Consider the following 20080-nt stretch of genomic DNA (forward strand, 5'->3'; position numbering starts at 1 on the left):
CATGAACAAACTTGATTTATATACGAAAACATCATGTGTTTGGTCAAGCACAGATTGTCTATTTGAAAGAAAAAAAAAAAGGAGAAAATGTACCCATTTAAATAGATATCCATGGTTTAGATTCCATGTATATGAGAGATTCATGCCAAAGATCCCAGCAACCAATGAATAAATAGAGAGGCAAACAGTTCCAGAGCTAAGGAAGAGCTCTAGGTGCAATGGAATAGAAGAAAAGATAAATAGATCCCCAAACATGCATTGCAACTAAAACAAATACTGTCAGTAGTAAAATGCAAGAATTTGGAGACCAAACTAAAGAAAAGAATCCAATGCATCACTACAACAAAATGGGCCTTTCCCGGCGGTCAAAACCGCCAGCAAAGGTCCAAAAAACAGCCAGCAAAGGATTTACTGGCGGTTATGCAACTGCCGGTAAAGGCTCGGTCGGTAAAGGTTTTACCGGCGGCCATCAGCTTTTACTGGCGGTTTTATGGGATGCCCCTAAATCGTCGGTTATTTATTGCATTGGGCGAAAATGAGAAAATGCTATGAATAAAATCCATAGCAATAGATCCTATGGTTACCAACAATCCGTAGCCATTGTAAGTATTGCTGTTTCAGTTTTTCCTGCCCACTTTCACCACTGGGTTTTAAAAAAAAAAAAAAAACAATTGCAGGTAAATCTGGCCTGATGCCATTTGCATGCTGCAACTCACCTACTGTAAAGCAGCATACATACCACCAATCTGGACTGTCCAAAACACGGGCCATGTTGTGCAGAGTAAGGAAGTCAGGTTCCTCAGCCTTGCAGCCTTTGGGAACAAAGTTGCAGTTTCTCCATCCGACTCCGTCATCATAGGTTTGCTCAGGTATATTTGGCCAAAGCCGATTCTGTAGATTGTCTGCATCGAATCAAATACATTTACATAGATATTAACAATGTTAGTAGCAAAAGAGGACCTCCAAAACCTTAAGAGCTGATGAAGGTGTTCAGATCTAGTAACCATAAGAAAACATTGTACTTTAAATCGTTGATTTAAAGTTCATTGCTATCAGCAAGAGCTACCTCCCAATGATGGATTCATTTGTTGCAGAAAATCTCCCTAATATCATACATGAGATCTACCAACAGTAGTACTATTGAAAAAAAAACAAAGAAATCAAAGAAATATTCAGCATCTGTACTTAAAATGGGCATGAAGAAAGCCAACATTGGTATCTCCTGATCAAAAGTTCGGTCCTTGAAAGTTTAAAGAGGCATGAAGTGAGGCTGTGCCTTAGTTGCAGAAAACCATCTACAAAGCAGGAAACATGTTTCCTAGGAGAAAATGGGTTTGATTTTCATTTTATGAAAGAGGTGGAACTGGACAGAAACTCAAAGAAACATAAGGGAATAATATTTCCCTGGGGGCACTAGAAAAGATATTTCATTTTAAAAGGTATCCTCTCTCATCTTTGATTGATTTCTTCCATCATTAGTTACAGGTAAATCATCAATGGGTTCTAATTTAGAGTTTTTAATAGAAAATTAGAAATCTCAAAAAGAAGGCATAGTTAAAACTCCAAGAAGTTCCAAAGCAGCTCAAGAGACTTTTATGAGTTGTCTCAAATGGGCTGGACACTTCATACCAGCAAAAATCTCAGATCCAAAATTTTGATTGGACAAGGAAAACCTAGAAGAAAGAAAAATTCCTCTTTAATTTTGTTTTTTGTTTTTTGTTTTTTTAAAAGAAAAGTAACAGAAGATTGAGTGCATGATTACACGTGTGCATCCTACAAACGTTGGTAGGAACCTGCTCCAACATATCATTGATGAGGCTACAGGGAGTTGATAGCGTGTCAAGTGTTCAGTGTAGATGTTTTGGGCAGCAAGCAATGTTAACTCCCAAAGGAAAAATCAATAACAATATGATATAACGTTGAAAAGATGTGTTTGACAAATTGAATTCTTTATCAGAAATGATATGCTAAAAGAGATTTCATAAAGAAAATACGAGGTGGAGAATAACAGAATCTGCTGTTCTGCCACTTCTATACTTGAAAGTAGGGAATCTTGCTTGCTTGCATTTTGGCTGTCATTGTACTCAACCTGAAATAAATCTCAATGTTAATATCAAATTAGAAGATATAAAAAAGAACAAAAGAAGTGTATTCATTTCTAGGAAAGAAGAAGATCACTAGGAAACAAAAATTGATGTTTCGAGAATCTTAGAGATGAATAGTTTTAGCTTTTTAGTAGGTACATGGGGCAGTTGTAGGAAGCAAGAATTAATCTAAATAAGTTATGTGAGCTAATCAAAGCAGGCATTGCATCATTCCCCACTTGGACATGGGAACAACATTAAGAAAGAAAAATAAGAACCCAATTCAAGTAAGAAGGAAATTCTGAATCAATTGTAGAAAAATCAGAAGATAAGAGAAACCCATGTCAGAAATATTAAGAAAACTTTTATCTAATGGAGCACATCGAAGGATGACAGATCATTCTTACCAGTGAAAACAAATTTTCAGAAGCTTAATAGAATGCCTTTTCATGATCATTTTAGTTTGGGAAATAAATCTGAATTACTCATATGGTTCTAAGAAAATGATACCAGAAAATGCCAACTGAATTAAATAGATATTCCGTATTTAGCATGAACAATTTAATGAACTAATCATCAACGAGTATCAGTAGCTAGTTGCCCACCTCTTGCTTTTGTCCCAATTTTATATATTCTGGCGCATCGTCAACAACAACTAAAGGTGCTGGTTCACAGAGTTTTATAGCTGGATGTAGATCCTTTAAATGCCCCCACTTAGGCCGTCTCAGTAGGCCTAGAAAGAAGTGTAGATGTCATAAAATAAACTGACAAATAAGCAAGAATCTTCTACATAATGATCACAATAATAGTAGTAAAGGAACAAATTTCGAAAGTTGAGAATCTATTAGCATTGATAGATCATGACCATCTGATTCTTTGAAGCCATTAAAGACTAAATTGACGATGGATCTTGGTTGTTGAACACTCTTAAACAATAAAAAGAACCAAAATAGAACTTTTTTTTCTTTCCTTTTCTTTTCTTTTTTCTTTTTTGGAAAGAGAGATTTCGAAGGAGATTTACTTGCATTACTTGCATCGAAGGAGATTTCGATCCTCCAACGTCCAATGCTCCTGAGCTATCCTTGTACCATTTGAACAAAGTAATTGAAGGAGATCCAGAGGCCTGTGTTGAAGTTTTCCCTTGAATGCCTATAAGAAAATTAGATATATATTAATACAAAGGCATGTTCTTTCGACTGGAAAGTACATTTTGGGTGTTCCTTTGACTACAAGAGGACTACTCTTTCGTACAAAGCCTTGTAAGACCAAAGTCAGATATCTTTGGTATAAGATCCCGATCGAGCAGTACATTGGTGGCTTTGATGTCTCTATGAACAATTTTTAGTTTCCATTCTTCATGGAGATAAGCTAGACCTCCTGCTATACCAACACAAATATTGTGCCTTGTTGGCCAATCAAGCTGCAATTGATATTCTTCTGGACCTATAAATCATCCAGGATTTATATTTTTATTTTTTTATTATTTTAAGGTATAGATTCGCCCCACTTGTTATGGGCCACTATGAAAATTTCATATTGATGGAAGGATTCTAAGATTCTAAATGACAGCACCTATTTTATAACCATTGCCATTGAAGAGATGGTTATGGTTATCTGATCAAAGGGCAAACTCCAATGTTAGTTTTGTGCCATCTAAAAAATGGTGGTGACTCTCTGAGATCATACATAGGGTAGTTGCCTGGCAATCCAATCCATCCAAATCGCTAAACTATGAGGGGAGCATGATGTAGAGCGGGTCGCGGACAGTTACATGGCCAAGATGGATCAGAAAAGGCCCGGTCGACGACAGAAGTGATCCAGACCATCGAACCTTAAATCGGGCGTATCTTGCAATCCGAAATGAGTTATCTGATGTAAAATATATGATTTTGGGGTACAACGAGCTACTGAAGCCAACCAACCCCGCTATGCCGGGTTGCGCACCCCGGAATTGCAAAAAAACCCCTGGATCGACGGTCGTTTCCCTGTTTTAATTTCGTTTTTACTATAAATAGTAAGTTTTAGTTTGATTATAACTCTTCATCCGTCGGGCTTTAGGAGTTGCGCCACGTGAAAAGAGCTTAGAATAATTAGGAGAACAGCTTGGTGAAGCCAAATAGGACACTTACTATTTTTGGCCAAAAACCTTGCGCACTAGTAGAGATCACGACCATCTATAATAGTAAGTTTACTATTTATAGTAAGTAGCAGATTCTAGGAGTTTGAGTTGTAGTTTGATTCTGATTTCTTTCCCATTGCTTGGTACCCCTATTTAAAGGGTTGTGAACTCGTTTTATTAATCAATTAATCAATTTCGAATTTCTTAGAATTTATTTCTATTTTCTGCTTTCTTTCCTCGTGGATTCGAGAAGTCTCTGTGAGGAGTCCAGAGAAGCTCCGTGGATTTGGAGTAGTTATCCTCATCACGTTCATCCCTCCGTCAATTGGTATCAAAGCGAGGATTCTCCTCGGGCCGATGGCAAACAATGAAGGTATGAATCAAAATCCTGTGGACGGTGATCCAGGGATTCGTTATGTTTCGGAAAGAATGAAAGCTTTCTACCGGGAGAGTCAGTTGACCATGCAAGGGCTGCAGGCAACTCTCGACCGTCTTGCAGATGCGCTACTCCCGCCTCGAGCCCTAGGCGGTGCTCCACCAGCTTTGGTTGCTCCCCCACCCATGGTGGCTCCACCACCCATGGTTGTTGTACGACGCAACCCCGATTTTCGTAGAGCACTACCAGTAGCAAACCGTAGGGCTACACCAGATGATTCAAGTTCTAGCGACGAGGACCTTAATGAGGGTTTTGCTGGACGACCAATCCATGGAGGTGATCATCTAAATGGTGCTGAAAGAGACTATCGAGGTAAGGCTGAACTTCCTAGTTTTAACGGTTTATTACGTATAGAAGATTTTCTCGATTGGCTAGCCGAAGTAGAGAGATATTTTGATTATATGGACGTGTCAGATCATAAAAGGATAAAATTGGTAGCGTTTAAATTAAAATATAGTGCTTCTGCATGGTGGAAACAATTACAACTCTCACGAGCCCGCCAGACCAAGGCGCCCATCTCATCATGGTCACGGATGAGACGTCTTCTTCAATCTCGATTTCTCCCCATTGATTATGAGCAGATATTATTCCAGCAATATCAAAATTGCAGACAAGGAAATCGAACAGTCACAGCTTACACTGAAGAATTCCAATGGCTGGCTACACGAAACGATCTGTCAGAATCTGAGTCACAGAAGGTGGCACGATTTATAGGTAGGTTGCGACCGACAATTTAGGAACGAGTTCAGATGTACCCAGTCGGGACTGTGGATGAAGCAGTTCAATTGGCGGGTAGGGCAGAAACACAACTTGCAAGAGCTTCTGCTCGCCTATATCCTTCAACTCGACTCCCCATGACAAGTCCCACGCAGGATCCAGTGCTGCCACGAGGAAAAGACCCAGTACCTCAACTTCCTACAACCGCAAACCGTGATACGGGGAACGGCTCATCCAGACCTCAACGTGCAGCACCCACAACAGCGGGTCCAAGTAGGATTCCAAATCCTTATGCTCGGCCAAGGTCGAACAATTGTTACCGCTGTGGCCAACCAGGCCACTTATCAAACACTTGTCCTCAACGTCCCGCAGCACACTTGACTATAAACGAAGGGGGCACTGAAGATGAGGTCGTATAAGAAGATCATCGCTTTGATGAACATGAACAAATCACTGAAGAAATAGCAGGTGGCGATGAAATGACGGGCGAGGATCGTGGCGAATTTCTAGTTATGAGGCGATTACTGTATGCCCCACGAAAGGAATTACATCCACAACGGCACTATATTTCGTACTCGGTGCACCATCAACGAAAAGGTCTGTGATGTGATCATAGACAGTGGTAGTAGGAGAATATCGTCTCGAGGGTGATGGTGGACAAGTTGCGGCTACCAACAACGAAACATCGTTCCTCGTACTCAATCGGCTGGATAAAAAGGGTGAATGAGACTAAGGTAACTGAACAATACACTATCTCGTTTTCAATTAGCAAAAATTATAAGGATCAAATACTTTGTGACGTGGTCGATATGGAAGCTTGTCATATGTTACTCGGTCGACCCTGGCAGTCGGACCGTGATGCGACCCATAGGGGACGAGATAATGTTTACGTATTCGTCAAGGATAGTCGAAAAATAATCCTTGCCCCTATGGCACCAGAGAACCACCATGAAGCCTCTGAAGTGGAGGGGAGTTCCCTCTTGATCATTCGGGATTTTATGGAGGAATCCAAGGAAACCGGCGAGGTATACGCTGTAGTGGTGAAGGGCGAGGAAGAAGAACCCTCAAACATCCCTCCAAGTTTAAGACTGTTGCTAAACAAATTCAAAGAAGTCTGGCCTGAAGATTTACCTGATGGATTGCCCCCCATGAGGGACATCCGACATCACATAGACCTCGTCCCTGGGGCTAGCCTGCCCAACCGCCCTCATTATCGGATGAGTCCAAAAAAGTGTGAGATACTTCAGGGGCAAGTGGAGGAATTGATCCGTAAGAGTCTCTTGAGAGAGAGAGCATGAGCCCATGTGTCGTACCAGCATTATTAACGCCAAAAAAAGATGAAAGCTGGCGCATGTGTATCGACAGTTGGGCAATCAACAAAATTACCATCAAATATCGGTTCCCAATACCACGGTTGGACGACATGCTCGATATGTTAGAAGGGGCCAAGGTGTTCTCTAAACTAGATCTAAGGAGCGGATACCATCAGATTCGTATTCGACCCAGTGATGAGTGGAAAATGACATTCAAGGCCAAAAAAGGGTTGTATGAGGGCTGGTCATGCCCTTCGGCCTATCGAACGCACCAAGTACTTTTATGCGTTTGATGAATCAAGTTCTAAAACCATTCACTGGCCGATTTGTGGTAGTATATTTTGATGACATATTGATATATAGCCAAAATGAGGCGGAGCACAGGAAACATCTTAGGCAGGTGCTGCAGGTCCTACAAATTAATAAGTTGTACCTCAACTTGAAGAAGTGTAGTTTTTTAACTGACAGCCTGTTGTTTCTAGGATTTGTTGTAACGTCCACAGGCATTCGTGTGGACGATGAAAAGGTGCGAGCTATTAGGGAATGGCCGATCCCGACAAATATTCATGAGGTGAGGAGTTTTCACGGGTTGGCGACTTTCTATCGTTGATTTGTACGAGATTTTAGCACCATAGTCGCGCCTATAACAAATTGCATGAAAAAAGGACCGTTCCAATGGATCGATAAAGCTGACAAGAGCTTTCATGAGATCAAGCATCGTTTGTCTACAATACCGGTTTTGGTGCTTCCTAATTTCGACAAATTGTTTGAGGTTGAATGTGACGCTTCGTACATCGGAATTGGAGTATTATCACAGCAAGGCAGGCCGATAGCCTTCTACAGCGAGAAGCTCAGCGAAGCCCGAAAGAAGTGGTCAACTTATGAGCTTGAGTTGTACGCAATTGTTCAGGCGCTACGACATTGGCGACATTATCTGATTCAAAGAGAGTTTGTTTTGTATACTGACCATCAAGCATTAAAGTTTATTAATAGTCAGACTAACGTGAATCGTGTGCATGCTAGATGGGTTGCATTTTTACAGGAATTCACGTTCGTTCTGAAGCACAAGTCAGGGCAGCAGAACAAGGTGGCTGATGCACTTAGCCATCATGCATCACTACTTGTTACGATGAGCAACGAGGTGGTCGGCTTCGACTGTCTCAAGGAGCTGTATGCCGAGGATGAGGACTTCAAAGATTCTTGGATGAAGTGCCAAGAAGGTCACCCCAGTGACCTTCATATACAGGACGATTTTCTCTTCAAAGGGAATCGATTGTGCATCCCCCAAAGTTCTTTGAGAGAGCAGATTATTCAGGAGCTACATGGAGGTGGCCTCGGTGGACACCTGGGGCGAGACAAGACGCGAGCTCTTGTGGAAGAGCGGTATTACTGGCCGCAATTAGTACGCGATGTGGGAAAAGCCATACAACGTTGCCATGTTTGTCAGACCTCAAAGGGGCAATCTCAGAATACGGGCCTCTACACCCTGTTACCTGTGCCTAACAGTCCTTGGGAGGATTTATCAATGGACTTGATGCTTGGTCTCCCACGAACACAACGCGGCATGGATTCGGTGTTCGTGATGGTAGATCGTTTCTCCAAGATGGCGCACTTTATCCCATGCAAGAAGACCCTCAATGCAACACACGTGGCGAATTTATTTTTCAGGAAGGTCGTACGGCTACACGGGGTCCCCATGACCATTACTTCCGATCGTGACACAAAGTTCATTAGCCATTTTTGGCAGACTTTATGGAATCAATTCGATACACGACTTCAATTCAGCAGTGCTTACGGGCAGACCAAAGTTGTGAATTGCACGTTGGGAAACCTCCTTGTATTTTAGGAGAAAAACCGAAGCGGTGGGATTTGGCCTTGTCTCAGCGAGTTTGCATTCAACAACATGATGAACCGCTCGGGAGATCACCATTCCAGATTATCTACGGACGAGTGCCTCGCTACACACTTGACTTGGTCCCTCCGCCCAAGCACCCAGGCACGAGCATTTAGTAGAACATATGGCAGAGAAGATCATGGGCATCCATGCGAAAGTGGACCAAACTACATGCCTCGAGCGAGAAGTACAAGGAACAAGCGGACAAGCATTGGCGACAAAAGTGTTCAAGGTGGGCGACGCATTATGGTCCATCTGCACAAAGAGAGATTTCCGAGACGTACAACAAGTTGAAAAATAAGAAGATTGAAAAATCATACGAAAGATCAATAACAATGCTTATGTTGCTCATCTTCCAGATGACATGGTAATCTCACAGACTTTCAATGTCGCGGACCTGACCAAGTATCATGAACCAGAGCATTACAAGAACTCGAGGACGAGTTCTTTTGAAGTGGAGGAGACTGATGTAGAGCAGGTCGCGGACAGTTACATGGCCAAGATGGATCAGAAAAGGCCCGGTCGACGACAAAAGTGATCCAGACCATCGAACCTTAAATCGGGCATATCTTGCAATCTGGAATGAGTTATCTGATGTAAAATATATGATTTTGGGGTAGAACGAGCTACTGAAGCCAACCAACCCCGCTACGCCGGGTTGCGCAGCCCGGAATTGCGAAAAAACCCCTGGATCGACGATCGTTTCCCTGTTTTAATTTCGTTTTTACTATAAATAATAAGTTTTAGTTTGATTATAACTCTTCATCCGTCGGGGTTTAGGAGTTGCGCCCAACATGAAAAGAGCTTAGAATAATTAGGAGAACGGTTTGGTGAAGCCAAATAGGACAATTACTTTTTTTGGCCGAAAACCTTGCGCACTAGTAGACATCACGACCGTCTATAAATAGTAAGTTTACTATTTATAGTAAGTCGCGAATTCTAGGAGTTTGAGTTGTAGTTTGATTCTGATTTCTTTCCCATTGCTTGGTACCCCTATTTAAAGGGTTGTGAACTCGTTTTATTCATCAATTAATCAATTTCGAATTTCTTAAAATTTATTTCTATTTTCTGCTTTCTTTCCTCGTGGATTCGAGAAGTCTCTGTGAGGAGTCCAGAGAAGCTCCGTGGTTTCGGAGTAGTTATCCTCATCACGTTCATCCCTGCGTCAGAGCATAACTGAAAATTTGCACTAAAAAGATAATATTAACCATACATTTCCCTTTGAATTTATATCAACACCCTTGTTGATATGTATAAATCAAATTATGCATGTCAGGATTAGTATCTTGGCCTGTAGATATGAATGCATGAGAATAGATTTTCAAAAATTTTAATCCAAAAATAGTGGGGCCAACCTGATAAAGTGTTAAGGCCTACCCAAAGTTGGTAACGGGCCCGTAACGGTAACTTTTTTTTCATTTTTAGCTCATTTTTTGCTGTTTTTTTGAAACCTCTTGCTTCCAAACTGTTTTTCACTCCTTCTACTACTAATTTCAACTAACCTTAGCTAGGTATTTGAGATAAAAACACATTATATCACAGATTTTTTTGAATCAAAGCTCGGTGGGCCATTTTGCCTAAATTCGTCAAAACTAGGTATTTATACTTTTTTTAATAAGTTTTGCTGTTTTAATCATGTCATATGATGTGTTAATCATAGTAGAACATGTTAATGTACATTTTACAGATTTGGGGTGCCATTTAATAATTTTTAATATTTTTTCTATTTACGCATGAATTTTGGCCCCTTTTTTCAAAAAATTCGAAAAATCAAATTTTAATGGAGTTGTTTTGCTGTTTTAATCAGCATGCCATTTGATGTGTTAATCATAGTAGAACATGTTAATGCCCACGCATTTTACAGATTTGGGGTGCCATTTTAGTATTTTTTCTAATATCCTTTAAAATATTTTTTTCTCTTTACGCATGTATCGTGACTAGTGTCAAGCGTATGACGCGGTTTCGCTGGTGACGCTGCCAGGTGGTGGTCGTAAGTGTTATGTGGGCCCCACCATGATCTATGTGTTTTATCAACACCGTCCATTCATTTTTACACGTCATTTTAATATTTTTTCTCATGGATGAGATTGATTAGAATCTCAGGTGGGCCACACCATTGGAAAACAATAATGATTGAACGTCTATCATTAAAAACCTCTTAGGCCCACTGTAACATTTATTTGACATCTAACATGTAGATCAGGTCACGCGGCCTATATATTAGGTCATATGGACCTAGATGAAGGCAAAAAACAAATATCAGCTTGATACAAAAAACAAATACGGACCTGGAAGTTTTTAATGGTGAGAGTTCAATCAACATTGTGTGGTCCACTTGAGATTTTGATCCACTTCAGTTTCAGGTTCTTACCATAAAATTATCTGTAAAATGAATTAGACGGCATGGATGATTCACATACATCATGTTTGAGGTCCACAAAGCACCAACCATTAGCGTAGGGAGTATCCAATCAGCAGTGAATACCTCGTACGCTTATGGAAACTGAGTAAACTCGATGAGGTCCATCGTGATTTATTTATGTTATCCAATCCATCCATACATTTTAAAAGATAATTTTATGCCTTGAACCAAAAAATGAGGCATATCCAATGTTCAAATGGACCACGCCACCAGAGATAGTTAAATTGAATGTCTACCGTTGAAAAATACTGGGAGGGCCACAGAAGTTTTGGATCAAGCTTATATTTGTGTTTTCCATTCATCCATGTTTGTATGATCTTATGAACAGGTTGGATGAAAAATAAACATCACTGTGGGGCCTAGAATGGTTTCAACGGTGGAAATCATTATCCCCACTGTTTACATTGGTATGATGCACTTATTTTGGGCTCAACCCCTTAAATTAGATGGAAAAACGAATGGACGGCATGGATAGACCACATACATTCAAGGTGGGCCCAAATGAGTTTACTCAGTACGATAAGAGCTTACTGAGGCTTACTGAGTAACTCAGTACACATACTGGAAGCATGACTTTTTACTAGATAGGCTCAGCATGATGTTGATTAAAAATCCACCCCGTTCATCCATTTTTTAGATCATTTTAGGGGATGAGACCAAAAATCAGGTGGATCCAAAACCCAATGTGGACATACGAGAATGAAAATTGGAGAGATTTTTCCACCGTTGAAACCTCCCTGGGCACCATCTTGATGTTTATATGCCATCCAAATTGTTTATAAGTTCATTTTGATTGGGATGAAGTGAAAACACAAAACTATAGCTTTATAATAAACTTTTGTGGCCAGACAAATGTTTAAACGGTGGTCACTAAATCTCCATTATTTTCCTCTCGTGTGGCTGCCCTGAGTTTTGGATCCAAATGATTTTTTTACTGACGTCCTAAAATTATCCAAAAAAATGGATGGACGGGGTGGATTTTTTTATAAACATCATGGTGAGCCCCACGTAGCATCCTAGTGGAGGAAAGAAATCAGCATCCTGATGCGAATTAGCCATCGACAGGTTGAGCAGCGAGACTCGCTACTGAGGTGATGTCACCAAGTTTTGTAAGCCCCACCAGGATGTATGTGTTGTATCCTCACCGTCCTTATATTTTTATAGACCATTTTAGAGTATGAGACCAAAAATGAGGTATATCCCAATCTCAAGTGGATCACATTAACTTAGACCATTAAAAACTTTTTTGGGCCTCTAAAAGTTTTGGATCAAAATAATCTTTGATTTTTCCCCTCATCTAGGTCTGTATGACCTAATCAACAGACTGGATGTCCAATAAACAATATAGTGGGCCCATCTACGCTGGTACAGATTGGATTTTAATGGTGGATATCCAATTACTATTGTTTTCATGTGGTGTGGTCTATTGGAGATTTTGGATCAAGATTGTGTGTGTGTGTGTGTGTGTATATATATATATATATTCATTTACTATTGCATGTCTTAATTGTTATAAGCTTGCATTTGTATTATATAAACTCATTTTGGTTATTATTTAAGTGATTTCTTACGACACCGCATGCCTTTTGGCCCCCATTAAATGGAAACTTCTAATTTAATGCATTCTTTTTGCAATTTTTTCATTCCTGAATATGTAAATATGTGTATTTAGGCATGTCTTGAAGTTTCACTGAAAAATTCCATCAATTTCTCCATGTTTCCCCCTATTTCCCTGCATTTCTGGTTATCGGCGATATTATCGGCGATAACGATATTATATCTTTATCTCCAGCCAGCGAAACTTGTAGCGATACCGACAACTCGAACACTGTTAACAACCATGGTGTATCTGTGTTGTATCTGGATACCATATTCCAAGTGATTTTTTAATGCATGGAGCACGTCATATGCATGGTGTACTGATTACATGCATTTCCATTGTCATATCTATCCATTTAGGAAGGGATGTTGATATGGTATATGTGATGTACAATTTGCGTATGCAGCATATCCTAAACAATGTACATGTTTAGCATTTGCAAAATCATTTGCAGCTAGGAACTTAAAGATCATGGGATTATCTACGTTATAGTTAAAATGATGCGCCTTATCTTTATGAAAAATTGTTACCCAATTAGTACATGGAATTCTAATATGCCCAAGGATTTCTTTAATCTTTTAGTTTGTGATAGATAATCACAAACTTCATTAAAGAGTAAAAGAATATCCAGAGCAAAGTGCATATCCCCAATAAAAAGAGAATCTTACAAGTTACAACTTTAGTTAGGGTGTTGGCAATCTTGTTAGCTTCTCTGCTTGCATAAGCAAAAGAAAGGTTTGGTCTAGAAGCTTTCTCTTGATTCTCATTCAAAGAAACATCAAGTATCCTAGGATGGGAAAGAATATTAGTCATGTGATTAATTGGAATATTGATTTTTTCCCCTTTCTTTCCTTTTTATTGATTTGCATTGATGCTAGACAAAGGATGCTAGGAAAAGACTGTAACTTGCAAAAAGAAGAAAATAAATAACTCAATTTCCGAAAAATGCCTAAATGTTCAATGCTAATGCTAGACCAGACCTTTCTGTCAGCAGTTTGGTCCAAATCCAAACAATGGTCTGTTCCAGTCCAACCATGACATGTTTAAACAAATAAAATGATAGGAACTGACTGCAACTACCTGCCTGTAGCACAGTTGGTAGTGTTTGCTCTATAAAATAAAAAATAAAATGGTACTCGAACACCACAACCCATTTTGAATTTTACCAATAAACAGTAGAATTGAAGCAACAGTCCAACTGGCAATATGCCCAATCCAGATGTGCAGACCAGTTTGGGTCATATGTCACTGCAAAAACAAAACCCAAACCACTTAAATGGAGAGAAATGCCTCAGGTTGTTCACAAAGGGGGAAAAACAGTCAATATCTAACGCACCTTGTCCATAGAGGTATTTTGCCGGCAAATAATATTTGCAGTTCCAATATCACCCCTGGTAGAGAACTTCACTCCTTCCTTTGTCACTGAAATTACAACTACAATCACCCCAAATCAAAAGATAGATATTGTACTATAGCTATTGATATGAATGTTAGACATTAGTATGAAACAACCAACAAGAATCCCTACACATTCTATTCAGATTTCAGCCAATGGATGGTGGGTGAATTCTGTACACAATATTATGTGTACGGAAGTATCTCAATAATAACTCATGCAATGATGATGATGATACCAGTATCTCCAATGCTGCTGAGGTCCTTGCAAATCCTTGAGAACCGCCAGCTTTGCCCTCTTTTCTTGTAGTGTCATCTCCCACTTGAATTACTTTTATGATGTTTTCAGTACCAAAACCACTTCAAAAGAGATGGAAAATGAAATAGAGCGCAGCTAGGTAAATGACAGAATACAACAGTAGCTGAGAACTTCATTTTGCTGCCTAATGTAGGTAAGTGAAGCATTTGACTAGAGGTAAGTTTTGGATGAAGAAATACGTTTCACATTGTTTACATTCAACCAATATAAGGTCATGATATGATTTCTAAACCCTGTAAAAGAAAATAAAGCAAACAGATGATAGACACACAAAACAGTAAACAAAACTTGTGAAAGAATTAAATACATCAGCAGCAACTCATAGTGCCCATCTTCAAATATCAAAATTAGGGAAATCAACATGTACTTTCTCATAGTGCTATCCTTAAACTGAAAACCATCTCAGCACCAAATCTCACCATTTGCAATAGTTTATCTTTCTTAACGGCATCACCAAAAGGACAAGTGTAAATGGAAGTACTTGAGTTTGTAAAACCAACTTGTATTAAAAGGTGCAAAAATACCCCAAGCAAGTATGGATTTCAAATGTTGGGAAAAGGAAAGGTGGATCCCTTATCATTTTCCTTGTTCAAGTATCTTGCACTCCTGTTTCTTCAAGGATCCACCTATCATAGCTTTAATACAACTGGAAAATTGCAGCAACTTTAAGGAATACAACCACATTTAAAAAATAAAAATAAATAAAAAAGGCTGAAGACACAATTATTTAGAGTTTTGGATACATGAGATTTTAGCACAAGGCCATCTAGAGAGTTGTCCAATCATATCAACAGTCTACATCCCTGAACCCTATGACCCACTTGTACAAACTGAAACCTCATGGAACTCTATTCAACGAGGCATTATCTAATACCTTGGGCTGTTATTCTGAAATTTTATTATTTGAAAAAAGAGAGATTCTACTGTCTATCCTTTTCTTTCTCATAAGGAGGTTTTGGATTTAGAAGAAATGAATTCAATTTCCTTGAACATGGAGTTTACCACTGTTTCTGTAATGAAGTAACTACAAAATTCGATTTCTAATTCTAAAGTTTTACTTAAAAAATGTGGATATCTATTTCTCCCAAAAAAAAATGTTAGATGCCGATTTCCAAGGTTATGAGATACAGCTCATAGTGTTTAACTGCTGACCTCTTAACATTTCCATGGAGAACTGCAACTTGGAAGCAAACAACATATATCTACAATGGATCTGTAGTTCTCCGTTATCTAAGTATTCCAAAGGGGTTTTCCATGTCCACATTTTGGATTGTCATGTCCAAACAGGCCCAGGTCATTCTTTTTCTTCTCCAAGCTACTTTGGACAGGAGCAATCTACATGTGAAGAAAAAAAAAACCCCATCTAAAAGAAGCCACAAAACCATAATACAATATCTTAATTGCAATCCCTTCTTTTGATAGCTAGGCCCATTTTTCTGCCATTTCCTGACAGAAAGTTCCAGACTATAAAGAAAGGATGCAAATATCATTTTCCTCACAAATACCTATAAAAACTCAGAGACCCAAAAACCCCATCTGACAAAAACCATAAAATTCAAGAGGGGAAAAAATAACCACAAAACCAAAAGCACAACATTCCACAGAAAATGCATTTTACAAGCACACATGTGAAAATGAAATGTCAGAAAATGAAAAAGCTCAGAATTCCACAAATACAAAGATCTCTGACAAAACCAACAAAACCCATCACCCAAACACATGATCCAGAGGTACCCAAACATGAGTTTTTTTTCCAAAACCAAGTACACATAAACCCACATCTGACAAAACAAAGTGCATGGCAACATTACAATGACAATGAGTTCCAAAAGGGGGTGTATCTATCAAAACCAAGGGGCTGAAAATATCAATTCCCATAACAATTGCACAGACCCAACACCCAAAAAAACAGGGGGTTTCAAATCATGGGGGTTCCGAATCCAGGGGGTTTCCAATCATGGGGGTTCCGAATCCAGGGGGTTTCCAATCATGGCAAACTGGGAGAGAGAGATTGAGAGAGAACCACCACTATCAATCGATTGAGAGAGAGATTGAGAGAACCACCGCTATCAATCGATTGAGAGAAAGAGATTGAGAGAGAGAACGAGAGCTCCTATCTGGACGGAGTCCGTCCTTGCAGGGCCGCGTCCATCTTAAATGGTGGGGGCCACTCATCTACCGTCTGCATGTGCATGTGTAGCTAGCAATCACTCATCATATACCCATCCAAAACCACATTTCCAAAGCCACCAGACATCAGAGAGAGACATCCACAGGCCCCGATTGTTTCAATGGTGGACAGGCATTAATTCAACAGAAAGTGGAGATCTAAACATAACAGAAAGTGGTGTGGAGAAAGAAAAACTCACCTATTTGAAGATGATGCTCGATGGAAGATGACGCTCCAACGGCCCTGGGAGGATTTCTCGATGGAAGATGAGATGGAAGATGAAGGAGAGGGAAAAGAGGAGCGGGCGTGGGATGGTTTCCTGCTGAAAATAAGATAAAATTTTCAAATCCATATATTGTGAGTTTACCATAATTTATAACACAAGCTCTATTAATGGCCGTACATGCATGGGATCATTTTCTGCATGGTTAAGACTTTTTTACGTAATAAAATTATAAATACTTACCATTTGCATCTAGACTGATTATTTAGATGGTCTGGATAACTCTGTATCTCAGCCATTATTGTTATGTACTAGTCACCACTATTTTATATAAAATACAAGACTTACACTGCAAAACTTGAATTCAAAATGGTCGGTTGACGTTTGGACCTGGCATCGCTCTATGGGCCCCACAATGATAGATTTGTTTCATCCATGCCGTCCATACATTTCAAGACATCATTTTATATAAGATTGTCAAAAACTAGATTGAAATAAATCTTTTATGGACCACAAAATCAGAAAATATTATTGGTTGGACGTACGTGGGTCCACTAGAGCTTTGGATTTAAATCTTGGGTGGACCACACAATCTTTGGATTTAACTCGTTCTTTGGATATTGCCTTAAAATGATCTCTCCAAATGGATGGAAGGTGTGGATACAAAACGTACATGATGGTGGGGCCTACGGAGTTTGCTAACGTCACTTCAGTGGGTACTCTCCGGACGCGGATTTCCTTTCGCAGGAACTTCCTGCGCAAGAATGCTGGGTGGGCCCACCAAGATATTTTGGAGAAGTACACTCCGTTCATCCGTTTTAGTAGATCATTTTAGGACACGTGACCAAAAATTAGGTGGATCCAAAACTCAAGTGAGCCACAAGAGAGGAAGCAATGGGGATTCGGTGAGCACCGCTGAAACATTCTTATGGACATGAAAGTTGTGTATCAGGATATTTTTTTGGTTCTTTCACTTTATCCTATTGAGAGTGACCTTATAAATGGTTTGGATGGCCCATAGACACCAGAATGGAGCCCAAGAAGGTTTCAACTGTACAAATTTCTTTCCCCAATTTTCCCTCTTGTGTGACTCAATTGAGTTGAGCATCTAACTCATTTTTTATCAGACGTCCTACACTTAGCTATAAAAACGTATGGACAGGGTGGATTGATCAAAAACATCGCGGTGGGCCCCACCCAGCATCCTTGCATGGGAACTTGCTGCGAAAGGCTTTCGCAGGAAATCAGCGTTCCTAGTCTCTCAGCACCAGTCCCTTGGCTGGTGGTCGGTGCTCCGTGGGCCCCATCATAATGTATGTATTTCATCCCTTACATTCATCCATTTTTAAATATCGTTTTAGGAATTTATTCCAAAAATAAGAGGCATATAAATCTCAGGTGGACCAAACCACATGAAAACAATAGTGATTAGATATTCATCATTAAAATCCTCCTAAGGCCCACTGTACTGTTTATTTGGCATCCAATCTGTTTATTAGGTCATATAGGCCTAAATGAAGGGGAAAAACAAAAATCATTTGGATCCAAAACTTTTATGGCATTTTTAATGGTTGACGCTCATTAAACACTGTTTCCTATAATATGGTCCATTTCAAATTGGGAAATACCTCATTTTTGGTCTCATGCCGTAAGATGATCTTTAAAAGTAGATGGACAGTATGGATGAAACACATACATCATGGTGGGGCCCACAGAGCACCGACCACCAGCCATTGGCGAGTGCCAAGGGGAGTAGCCAATCCATTCCCCTTATTTGTAGCGTGGTCCATTTAATCTTTGGATATGATTCATTTTTTGGATAATTCTCTAAAATGATCTCGAAAAATGGATGAATGATGTGGATTGATTCCAAATTTTCAGTAAATCCAAAACTGAAATGGTCCATGCCACATGGAACAGTGTGGAATAATGATTTCCACATTCATACCTTCCTTGGGCCCACAGTAATGTTTATTTGCCATCCAACCTGTTCATAATATCAAAAATATATGAATGAAGATAAAACACAAACATCAGCTTTATTCAAAACTTCTATGGCCTCTAAGAATTTTTCAATGGTAGATGTTCAATCACACTATTTCTTGTGGTTTGGTCCACTTGAGCTTTGGATATGCTTCCTTTTTGTTCTTTATAACTCAAATTATCTGTTAACATGGATGAACGGAGTGGATAAAATAAATAAATAACGGTGGACCCCACAAAGTTTACTCTAGTAAGGGTAATGAGTAACTTACCTAGATATAGTAGAGAGGGGTTTCCTTGAAACATTCATAATCATATATTGGGTCTGCCTAAATGTGACTCACATATCCAACCCACTCATTATGTGTGTCCCACTTGGATGAGGGGTCAGACCAAGTTTCAGCCGCATCCAAAACTCATGTAGGCCCCACCAAGTGCTTTTATATTTTTTAGGATGTCTTCACATGGTTTTAAATGGTATGGCCCACCTGAGTTTCGTATATGGATGATTTTTGAAATATCTCATAACCTAAAGGGGACACATCAAATGCATGGTGTTGATGTTCGACACACATCATGATGGGGCCCACAAAACTTACATCAATTTTTAGGTTCTCACGATGTTACTAAGTTGGGTCATAATTTTGACCAGAATATTTGGCTCATTTTACATGTCTGGTCCATTCACTCTACTTTACTGATCAATACCCACAATTTGACTAGTTACTCGCCTCGATCAAGCTACATATGAGGAAGATATTGGGCATACAAGATTGATCAACAATTTGAGTGAAATTTGATTTTAACATTTAAAGGTTCAATTAGTGGATGTACCTAATAATTTATTAACAAATTTTCACAGATAAATTTAAATTTCTATTTAAAAATAACATTTTTTTTTAAAATGTATATTTTTTTACTCTGAATTTTTCTTTGAAAACTTTTAACAAAATATCATTTTTTATTATTAAATATTTCAAGAAAATTAAAATATAAATGCTGAATTTTTATTTTCAAAATCTCAAAAAATTTCCCAAATTTTATTTTATTTTTCCCAAAAATTCCAAAATGCTGATTTTTTTCTTTAAAAGCATCATTTTGTTTTCAACTTTTCAATTTTCTTTTTAAAATGATATAATTTTTTTTTCAAAATCTCATTGTTTTTATAAAATATTATGGTGGGCCCACATTGTGAAAATTTTCACATTAAAAAAAAAAAATTCTTTTCTTTTTCAGGATATTATTTTTTTCTCAAAATCAAATGGTTTTTTTTTCAAATTTATCAACTTTATTCAAAATTCTTTTTCCACAAAATAGATTTTTATTAAATCACTATTTTTATTTTTTCAAAATCTAATTTTTTTCTCAAACATTGTTAAATTTTTTAAACTTCTTAATATTCTTT

General features: G+C 38.8%; 1 protein-coding gene across 6 annotated transcripts; it reads right to left on the reverse strand.

Moving 5' to 3' along the window:
- Positions 1-496: 496 nt before the first annotated feature.
- On the reverse strand, positions 497-14964 carry LOC131235202 (uncharacterized). 6 transcript variants are annotated; one of them, XM_058232346.1, is made up of 6 exons: positions 14220-14964; positions 13922-14019; positions 13752-13833; positions 3106-3233; positions 1995-2089; positions 497-902 (listed from the first exon to the last, which is right to left on the reverse strand). In XM_058232346.1, exons 3-6 carry the CDS (start codon positions 13825-13827, stop codon positions 866-868), a joined length of 336 nt encoding a protein of 111 aa, XP_058088329.1. In that variant the 5' UTR covers positions 13828-13833; positions 13922-14019; positions 14220-14964; the 3' UTR covers positions 497-865. The 6 variants fall into 6 exon arrangements, 1 of the variants encoding a protein (XP_058088329.1); XR_009165985.1 differs by lacking the exon at positions 497-902 and having other exon boundaries at positions 1879-2089; positions 3115-3233; XR_009165983.1 differs by lacking the exons at positions 497-902; positions 3106-3233; positions 13752-13833 and having other exon boundaries at positions 1879-2817.
- Positions 14965-20080: the final 5116 nt, after the last annotated feature.

This window comes from Magnolia sinica, chromosome 19, assembly GCF_029962835.1.
Source record: "Magnolia sinica isolate HGM2019 chromosome 19, MsV1, whole genome shotgun sequence".
Lineage (NCBI taxonomy): Eukaryota > Viridiplantae > Streptophyta > Magnoliopsida > Magnoliales > Magnoliaceae > Magnolia > Magnolia sinica.

Coding starts and splice junctions, on each gene's coding strand:
- LOC131235202 (XM_058232346.1), bottom strand. CDS start 13,827: ATGACCCAAACTGGTCTGCACATCTGGATTGGGCATATTGCCAGTTGG. Junction 2,090..3,105: donor CTTCGATGCAAGTAATGCAA/GTAAATCTCCTT, acceptor GATTTATTTCAG/GTTGAGTACAATGACAGCCA. Junction 903..1,994: donor ATTCTGTTATTCTCCACCTC/GTATTTTCTTTA, acceptor GATTCGATGCAG/ACAATCTACAGAATCGGCTT.